The sequence below is a fragment of the Scyliorhinus torazame genome, chromosome 4, assembly GCF_047496885.1.
Source record: "Scyliorhinus torazame isolate Kashiwa2021f chromosome 4, sScyTor2.1, whole genome shotgun sequence".
NCBI classification, from domain to species: Eukaryota; Metazoa; Chordata; class Chondrichthyes; order Carcharhiniformes; family Scyliorhinidae; genus Scyliorhinus; species Scyliorhinus torazame.
The window spans coordinates 152,234,650-152,245,067 of record NC_092710.1 but is presented as its reverse complement, the minus strand read 5'-3'; the positions used below and the strand labels follow the sequence as shown (position 1 = coordinate 152,245,067).

Below are 10,418 nucleotides of genomic sequence, written 5' to 3'. Positions count from 1 at the left end.
GGGAATGACTCATGCCTCCAATCAGTCACAAAGCCGGGACAGATGACAAATAATCTTGGTTTCAGTGGATGGATATTGTGTATTTTTTGTTTTGCAGCGCGCCGCTCCCCTGGACCCAATGTGTTGTGCAAGGTTTCACATCACAGGACCTCACAGTGTTGGAGCGCTGGGCTCATTGTTCCTCTCTGCAGGCAGGGTAATGTGAGCTGTCAATCATGGTGACGTACAGGGGGGGTTAGTGTTTGTTCCATTGATCGCCGACAAGAGCAAACCGATCAGGACCGGTTTGGGCTGGCCACGTCGCATGGCAACCCGGCCTCCATCTATAAAAGGGGCCGACGCAGCCAGCGCCGGCTTCATTCTGTCCCTTTAGCGGCGCTGTGAAGTGGAAGAATAATCTTCCTTTTTTTTTAAACGGATTTTTTCGATGGGCACAGTCTTCGTAAATGTTTTTTAAGGTAATTATTTTCACTTTTCCTCTTTTGAGACGTTTTGCGTGTGCGTTATTTTTTAATGTACCGGCGTAAATTTGTCCCAAGTGCCACGTGTAAGTTTAGTCGGTGGTGGGGGGAGGGGAGGTAAGAGAGAGAGTGGAATTATTTTTATTTCGAGATTTAAAAACATTTATTTTTGAAAAAGGACTGACTTGTACAGTGAAAAATCTAAGTGTTTCAGCATCCTCGATGAAAGTGGTAAGACAAGAAGGGGTCATTCGGAAAACCCCTCTGCTCGCTTAGCTGTGGGAGAGAATAGTTTAAAATAATTATGTGGGGCGACGATGTGAAAGTGACTGTGGCTCTGCCGGCTGCAGTGAAATACCGCTGGTTGCGGCCGGTCCTGTGCCGGCGAGCGGACCTCGTCCCGCCCCCCTCCTCTCCCATTGGCCTGTAGACAGCGCCTCCGTCCGCGTGCAGAAAGGAGGTCCGCTGTCCCATTGGTCGACGCACGCGTCAATCACTAAGCCCCGCCTTCCCGCTGCCTGGGTGAGCAGGAAGCGACAGCGCCAATACAGCAGCCGGGGAAATGCGCTCTGATCGAGTTTTGCAGCAGAGCCGGAGGTCCTTCGGCCCATCGTGCTATGCTGAAATGAGCGCCGTTGTTAGCTTGCACTTTTTAAATTTTGGTTGCGCGACTTGCTGGGTCCAGCACGGGAACGTCTTAACTGCATTTTTAAACTTCTTGTTTGACACTGCAATATATATTATGTGAATATTGTGTTTCAGAACGAACAAGTCAGAGAGGTGTATAACGGCTACACTGGGAGCCCAGACCTTACGTTGTACCTTCGAGGATTTAATTCTGTTGGAAAACCGCCTTGGCTAGACCGCTGAGTTGTGTTTTTAAATAGATTCCATCTCTTACTTGTCCATGTAGGTATATGCTCATCAATAAGCAGAATGTTGAATTAGATTGTTATGCTGTATCTCTTAGCTTGTTACTTTTTTCAGTTTGTTGCATATTGCGAATTCCTGCATTTGTGAAGCTTCTATCAACCTCAGAATGAATGACTTCAGCAATGGTGAATTTGACTTTGCCTTCCTCGAAGAAGGATTCAGTGCCAGAGACATCTTGGAACGCAAAATAAATGAACTTTCTCACTCTGTAAGTATTTTGTGCTACTTGATTCTCACTTGAAGTCTAATCTATTTTGATAACCCTCCTTCGGTCTTGCCCCAACTATCAAGCCATGCAAACTGACCTCCCTTATAGTCTTTTGTTCTTTTGACTTCCTCTTGATATGAGCTATACATGGCTATTGTTCTACACTAAAAATGCTATATATGATCAGTTTGAGCATCGAAGTTTGATTTGTACTATTATGATCCTAGGATGACAAAGATGCCTTTTATGTTGCGGACTTGGGTGACATTGTCAAGAAACACATGCGGTGGCACAGGGTCCTTCCTCGGGTGACTCCTTTTTATGCAGTCAAATGCAATGATGATAAAGCTGTGGTTAAAACTCTTGCTACTTTGGGTGCTGGATTTGATTGTGCTAGTAAGGTATGTATGTTTGCACTGACGTCATTGTATTCTAATTTAAGCTCGACTGTTGTGAAATGAAATGATTTTAATAGTCATTTTGTTACAGACTGAAATTCAGATGGTACAGAACCTTGATGTTCCAGTTGACAAAATAATCTATGCTAACCCTTGCAAACAATTGTCTCAAATCAAATATGCTGCAACGCATGGGGTGCAGAAGATGACATTTGATAGTGAAGTGGAGCTGATGAAAGTAGCAAGATGTCATCCAAGTGCCAAGTAAGTTGACACTGAACTCATTTGTGCACAAAATACTAATGAAATTTCAAAACATCTTGCATATAGCTTTGTCTTTAAGGCGATGGATAGAAGTTTCAGGGCCTGTGGTTAGCACTGCTGCCTCACGGCGCCGAAGTCCCAGGTTCGTTCCAGCCCTGGGTCACTTATCTGTGTAGAGTTTGCACGTTCTTCTTGTATTCATCCCCACAACCCAAAGATGTGCAGGCCACGCTAAATTGCCCCTTAATTGGAACAAATGAATTGGGTACTCTAAATTTAAAAAAAATTCAGGGCCTGAATGTTAACTTTGCCTCACCTTTAAGGGCAAGTGATAGAATGAGTAGAATATTGTACAGATCTGGGCACTGCACTATATGAAGGAAGGATGTGGAAAGGGTGCAGAAGTTTTACAATGGTTCTAGTTGTGGGAATAGATTGGAGAGGTTGGGACTGTTTTCCTCAGGCTAACTAAGAGGAGATTTGATAGTGATGCAAGTTATGAGGAGGCTGGACAGAGTAGATAAGGAGAAACTGTTCCTGCCTATCCAGGACGAAGGGGCACAAATTTGAAGTGATTTGCAAAAGAAGCAAATGTGATGTCAAAACCTTTCCACACAGAGTTGCTCAGTGCCTGGAATGAACTGCATTCCAGACACTACAGGTTAATAATTAATTGAATTAAATTTGCAGGATTCTGAGGGAATGGCACTAAGTCATGATGCTTGTTGTACCGCTGGTTCAGACGTGATGGACCAAATGGCTATCTCCTGTACCATAACAATTGGCATTCTGTGAAATTTGGATTGAAGAATGAGGTGAAAAAGACCAGTAATTTGGGTGGGATACAAATCTTGAGTACTGCTACTTAAGTGTGGTAGGAAATATACTACTGCTGTTTTGTTTCAAAAAATACTTTAGAATCTTGTAATATCGTTGCCAACACCTTTTCCAATAGCAAAAGCAGAACTTCAGGGTGTGCAGAGTTGTCTTCCTGCTGCCTTAGCAGGAAATGGGGGTGACTGGAGGATTCTAATGTAATCCTTTGGGCCTTTCAAAGTTCCCTAATGGAGGGAAAAAATTAAACTGATTGGAACTAGTCCAGTAGTGTGCAGGAGGGCAGGTGATATTGTATGCCCTGTTAGTGCTTTTCTTCACTACTGGCCATAAGTTGGACAGGTGCAATTTAGTTTTAGCTTGTAATATCTGAAAAGGATGTTTCTTCTTGCCTTTTTCAGCTGGGGCTAAAGATGTAAAGACAACATTTATGTATCTCTTTCCAATTTTGTATATACTATTGACTAAATTTGTTTCTTGACTAGGCTATTCCAGAAACTCTCAATTGAGCAAACCATGCTATATCTTGTCAGATTTTTTTTTTGGTCTGGCAGATCTTAATTTTAGGATGTTGTTTCCTGTGCAGGTTTTCCTATTTTAGGTTGCCTGTGATGGTTCATCTACTGGATTTTGGATTCTCCTTTATACTGTTTCATTGACGCCTTTATCGAATCCTGGCGTAAAATGCATCCACCTCTTCCTCTGTCCTAGGCTGGTTCTGCGCATTGCTGCTGATGATTCCAAGGCTATCTGCCGCCTGAGTGTTAAGTTTGGAGCAACACTTAAGACCAGTAGGCTTCTCCTTGAACGTGCCAAAGAGCTGGATATTGACATTATTGGAGTAAGGTAGGTTTGTCAGAATTGTACTGATGGATTGAGCTGTGTATAAAGGTAGACCGTTCTAACTCTTGACTCAGTATGGCATGACTATAATTATGGTATGAAATGCTGCATTTATTTTGACATTTCCTTGTCTCCTGATCTTGCCACCTTAAATCTGTGTCTATTCTCCTGCCAGCAGGTTTCTCACAGTCTGCCATCTTTATCCCTGATATTTTCTGAATATTTATCGAAAGTCAGCTTATCCACTCTATCCTTAAAGCTGAAGTCCCATGTCTCTGGAACCATTCTCTGCACCCACTTTCATGCCTTCCCATCCCTACCAATATGCCACAATCGGACATTACTTCCCAGGCTCAGCCAGTACTTTAGGTTCACCATGGCTTCCAGCATTCAATATGGCTTGCTAACCACTGCCTCAACCTGACCTGCCACATTCAACAATTTGTTCACATATAATCCCAGGCTTCTTTTGTTCCTGCACCGCATCTAATTTAAAATTGTATCCTTTAATGTATATTTTCTTTGTTATTTCCTAGCTAAATAGATCACTACTTGTTACATTACCATCACCCAATATCTTCTCACAATACTTGCAAATTTTATGTTGTCAAATAATCCTGTGTGCCAGTTGAGTGGATTAGCTAAAAGGTCTTCACCTGAATGTTTGACACTATTTAAGCTATTAAGCAAACCATTTTCCACATTATATTACTGTGGGTCAGCACTTGAAATTAATTGCATTTGGGTAAAGATGTTTCATGAAAGCAGCTCTTCCTGCTACTGTTCCTGCTACTGTTCATTAAGTCCTCTCCTTGTACTTGGATTATTGGAAAGTGTCATTAGATTTAAAAACACTATGGTATCTCTCTGGTTGAAATCTATTGGTTTTATTAGGCACTGACTTGTATGGACTAACTTTTGTCTCCCCCTGTGAAAGCTTTCATGTGGGAAGTGGTTGTACAGATGCCCAAACATATGCCCAGGCTATTGCAGATGCTCGTTTTGTTTTTGATATGGGGGTAAGTACCTTGATTTCTGTCTTCAAGTTTAACAATTATGTGCTTGATGATTATTTTGGACTTTAATCCTTGGCCATTTCATGTCTGTCTTGTCCTATTTGCTTTTAGATAGAGCATGGTTTCAACATGTATTTTCTTGATATTGGTGGTGGTTTTCCTGGTTCAGAAGACACCAAACTCAAATTTGAAGAGGTGAGAAATGTTGCTGCTTAATTTCAAGTGAATTTATTTACCTGAACATGAAATATGATGAACTCCAAATTTTAGATTGCAGCTGTTATCAATCCTGCACTGGACAAATACTTCCCCACTGATTCTGGAGTTCAAGTCATTGCTGAGCCTGGTCGGTTCTATGTGGCATCTGCTTACACACTTTCTGTGAATATCATTGCGAAGAAGGTGATGCTCAATGAACAGAGTAGCTCTGATGGTAGGTATGGCCATGGTGACCTTGCCATTTTATTTTATTTGAGTTCAACCTTTTTTTTTGGTTCACCCTCTAAAATTGTGAGCAATTTCTCAATGGAAACCTGCTGTTAATCTTGGTGATTTAAGCTATTTATAGTGTGGGTGCATGAAACATTAACCTTTTCCTCCAGTTACATACTGAAGATGTCTGAAATGGGAAGTGTAGGAATTAATAAAGATGGGATGTAAAAAGGCAGTCAAGGAGACCAAATGATTTCTGATAACTGGAGGAAATCTTAACAATGCAAAACTGTATGCTTAATTTGACCTGCTATGTAGACTCTTGGTGTAGATCCCACAGTATTGTTTGTAGCAAATATCCATTCAGTAACTATTAATTGATTACAATTTGTATCTGTTGCTTATTTAGTATTTTCCTAAAGTTTTGAAACTTTGGTGGATTTATTTAAAACTAGTAAATTCCTGCTTGCATTGCTGAAGTCCAAACTAAAAGTGAGCATTTTGTCTCTACATTATTAAATGTGGCTAATAAGTGCAACATCTTGTTTTAAAGATGAGGATGATGGTGAATGTGACATGACCCTCATGTACTATGTAAATGACGGTGTTTATGGATCATTCAACTGCATACTATATGATCATGCTCATGTAATGCCAGTTCTGGTCAAGGTAAGACTTTTTTGTTCCTGAATTTTACATTAATTCTGATATAATTTGTACATTAAGTGAAGTGTTTGTTAATCTTTCTTTTAGAAACCCAAATCTGATGAGATGCTGTACTTGACCAGTATTTGGGGCCCAACTTGTGATGGGCTTGATCGTATCGTGGAACGCTGTAATTTGCCAGAGCTGCAGGTTGGAGACTGGATGGTGTTTGAGAATATGGGGGCTTACACTGTTGCTGCTGCTTCAACATTCAATGGATTTCAAAGACCTCAGATCTTTTATGTTATGTCAAGACCAGCCTGGTACAGTATTTCATAGTTGAGATTATGCTGTTGACTAGTAATTGCCATTTTTAGTTTTCCCATTCTACCGTGTACTAATGAAACATTGCTATGTACATGTCTTTTTTTTTCAAGAAGGCTTATTTTAGAAATAATGGTTTTTCTCCCTCCCAAGTCTGCAAAATTTGACATGATGTCGCTGGAAACTAGCAATGAGGCTGCAGGATCAATCTGCAGCTGTATTAATAAGAGCAGACTCAAATTTCCAGAACCATCTCTGACTTCACTCAATGTAGTTTCCCGTTTAAATAATGCCAATAGTTCGTTGAATGCATCATAATCTAAACTTTTTTATTCTCCTAGGCAATACATGCAGCAGATCAAGGAAGATGGCTTTCTATCCCAAGTGGAGGATCGTGCTGCTAATACTTTATTGGCATCCTGTGCCTGGGAAAGTGGAATAGAGCTTCTTTGTTCTTCATCATGCACTTCAGCAAGAGTTAATGTCTAAACTTGGAACTCTTGCTGAACTGACCAGTTGGCAATCTTGGCTGAACTAGGAGGTTTGGGTAATAGTAAATGGCTGCCTCTTGGGACCAGTAACTGATGCTTGAGTGCTTGAATTTAAAAATATTGTGGATTAGTTTATGTATGCAACAAAATGGTTGACTAGGAGATGGGATCACATTCTGAAGTGTTCCTATGGAAACTTGTTTACACTTTTATAACTTTTTTGTATTTTTATTTGAGCTTGAAATAAAAGATAAATTTTAGAGTTGCATTTTATTTGCAACGTCTTACCACATTTGCCTGCTTGTTTATTTGTCTTCTGTGCAGTTGGTGGGTGGAAATTCTTTCTAAAGGAGAAAATTCCACTAATCTGAAACCCTTGCTCCAGGTCGCAACTACTGCCTGATTTAAATCGGCTACACTAAATAGCAGGCTAGAGGCCAATTTATCTGCTCCTGCTTGTTACCCAAGTATTTGCAGCATTTTCTATTTGGTATTCTTCAATACTTAGTACCTACCTATGCCTGTCTGATCACCTTGCTTGTAACAGCACAAAAAGAGGCTCTGGCTCTAATCCCATTTTCTTGCACTTGGTCCTACCTAGGTACAGATGGAGCTACAGGAGAGCGGGATAATCACAGGTTAAAGAGGTGTGAATTGTCTTGAGCAAGGGCAATTGGTAGGATTGCCCAGGCCTGATGGTAGGAGGTGAATGTAATGCGACATGACTCCCAAGGTCCCAGTTGAGGCCATGCTAGTGTGTGCGGAACTTGACCAAGTTTCTGCTCGCCGATTCTGCATGGTCATGCATGGAGCTTGGGAAATCCTATCCATTGTCCTGGCTTGAGACAATTCACACCTCTTGCACCTGTGAATATCCCTCTCTCCAGTTGCTCTGGCTGGACCTGTAGATGTAATTCTCAAATTCCCACTACCTTTCTTCCTCCAATCCCGTCCCAACCTTCTGCTCCTTAAATTTATGCCCCCTGCTTGTTGACCCCTTTACTATTCCCTGGTTTTGTATACCTTCTCTGCTTTATGGAAAATAACCCAAGTCTAACCAGCTTCTCCCACCTCAGCAGAATTTGCCTCTGTGCAATCAATAAGGTGAGAATCTGCCCCTGCCGCCTGACACCCAAAATATTACAACGAGTAGGATAGGGCTCCGATTTTACATTTCGAATCATGAACATGGTGCTAAAGAAGGAGACCTGAAAGCTAAGTTTGGGAACAGGACCAGAACATGTCTTGATTGGCTGAGCCTCTGGAACACCTATCCTGCATCTCCAGGAAAAAAACACCCCTCTTTGCCTTGGTCAGATGCTCCCTAAATATTACTGAGCTGGACCAAGCCTAGCCTCGCTCATGAGGATGTGGAGCTCATCCTGCTGAGGGCCTTACTCTACATCTCGTCATCTGTGGGCCCCAGCTTCCTCCTCTCCCCTCGCTTTCATCCCATCCAGATGTGCTGACCCTGCCAGAGATAGGATCCTTTCCACAAAAGACATTGACGGTGTCTCAGGGAATGTTGGGAAGGCCTGGACAACATTCCGGACCTGGAGATAGCTAAACGAATTCGACCCGTATTTCACTGTCAATTTCTCCAACCTGGCAAATCTCCCTTCCAGAAACGAGTCCCCTAATCCAGCCCTTTCTTTCCCCATTGCCCAAACAAGTCTAGTTTCACTGGCTCAAATAGATGGTACAAATAGGGGGCAACTTCGACAGCGACCTGAGCTTAAATGTTGCCTGAACTGTCTATATCCTCAAGATGGCTAGGACCACCGGGCTCGTAGAATATTTTGTCGGCGAAACGGGAGCAAAGCTGTCACCAGTGGGCTGTTGGGGATGGAGTTCCAGAATTTTGACCCAGCGACAATGAAAGAATGGCTAGACTGCGCCTCAAACTGCACCCCCAAGTGGCCCCTGGGTCACTACAACTCAGTACCTTTTCCTCCAAATAAAAAAAGCAAATTAGGCACTGCCAGGCCCCCCTGATTGTCTCTAACACTCTCCTACATATTCTCTAAATCTTACCAGCCCATATAAAAGCATCTTATCAACTTATTAACCCTCCCAAAAAAGGATTTAAGGAGGAAAATAGGAAGGCATTGAAAAAGAAAAACCATGGAAGAATATTAATTTTGATAGACTGGACCCTGCCCGCCAAGGACGGGAAGGTTACCCCACTGTTGCAGATCAGACATGACTACGCAACAGACTAGTGTAGTTCAATTTATGGAGGTGGGCCTTGTCCTGGGTCACTTTTACATCCTTTTACCTGAAGCTTGATGCGGCACGATGAAAGGGTAGAACCCCTGGGTCGGCTCCCCTCTCCATGGAGTCCAATGGAAAATACTCTCCCACGTTCAACTTGTATCCTGCAAAAACACCAAAGCTCTTCGGTAGCTCCATTATATCACTGGGTCCACCACATAAAGCAGTACGTTATTAGGATATAGGGATAATCTATGCCCCCCCCCAACTAACCCCTTCCACGATATCAAAGCCCTCAAAGCTATAGTCAGGGGCTCAATTGCCAATACAAATAGGGGTGTCTTATGTCTCCCCTCTGGTCATGCTAGTGAAATGGCTGGTCCAGTTCTGTTTCTGGTCAATGGTAATGCCCAGCATGTTGATAGAGGGGGTTTCAGCTAAAAGTAATGCCATTGAATGTCAAGGGGAGACATACCTTAGGAATGAGTTTTCCAACCTATGAACATGCTCGAGCCTGCAAAATCATCTTTGTACGATCGAGTTCTAGCATACTTGGGAGATTTGCTTTTGAGAGGACTGTCACATTTGTGATTATGCCCTTTGAGATGCTGACAATGCACAGCAGACATTGAAAATTATTCTGTTTCCATTCTTGATAGCTGTTAAGTTATCCTTGCTGCACAGTAGTACAACGTGCTGAGGACTCATAAATCAACATCTTGGTCATATGGGTTATCTTGCTATTTTTCCATTTCCATGAGTCTTGGGCAGTTGTCAGCTGTAGTTTGTTTCTCCATGCTTCTGTTCACTGAAACACAAAATGGAAAATGCCCCTTATGAGTGTAACTCATTCTCTGATAACGGGTTCATTGTCCCATAACTGAATACTGTTCTCAGACTGGAATTAATATTAAACTATTGAAACAAGGGAGAATTGTGAAATATCAAAGCAGAATTACCACTGATGCCAGAAACATGAAATAAGAACACAAGATGCTGGACTCAGCAGGTCTGACAGCAACTATAGAAATTGAAACAGAATTAATGTTTCATCAGAACATGAGTAATATCAGTTATATATATAAATATCCAAATACACACTATTAAGTAGAAGTGCATTAACAGAGTAAACAAGAAATGTAGATGGGCAGGAAGACAGCGATAAGTGTTCAGGTAATGTTAGGGAATTACTGTTAGCAATTATAGAATAATTCACAAAAAACATCACATGCAAATTAATGCATAAATCCACAGCACACATTTGAACTAAAAAATACAAACAAAAGATTTATTTTAGATTAAAACAGCACAGGTGGTGTAGTTGAAACAATGTAATTCATATAGTTCCATAATTC

General features: G+C 41.6%; 1 protein-coding gene across 1 annotated transcript; it reads left to right on the top strand.

The window, feature by feature from the left end:
- Positions 1–284: 284 nt before the first annotated feature.
- On the top strand, positions 285–7,141 carry odc1 (ornithine decarboxylase 1). The gene is made up of 12 exons (XM_072498773.1): positions 285–458; positions 1,224–1,370; positions 1,449–1,602; positions 1,830–2,003; positions 2,092–2,264; positions 3,810–3,944; positions 4,879–4,960; positions 5,069–5,152; positions 5,228–5,390; positions 5,943–6,058; positions 6,143–6,357; positions 6,700–7,141. The coding sequence occupies exons 3-12, from the start codon at positions 1,501–1,503 to the stop codon at positions 6,845–6,847; spliced, it is 1,392 nt and encodes a 463-aa protein (XP_072354874.1). The 5' UTR covers positions 285–458; positions 1,224–1,370; positions 1,449–1,500; the 3' UTR covers positions 6,848–7,141.
- The last annotated feature ends 3,277 nt before the right edge of the window (positions 7,142–10,418 follow it).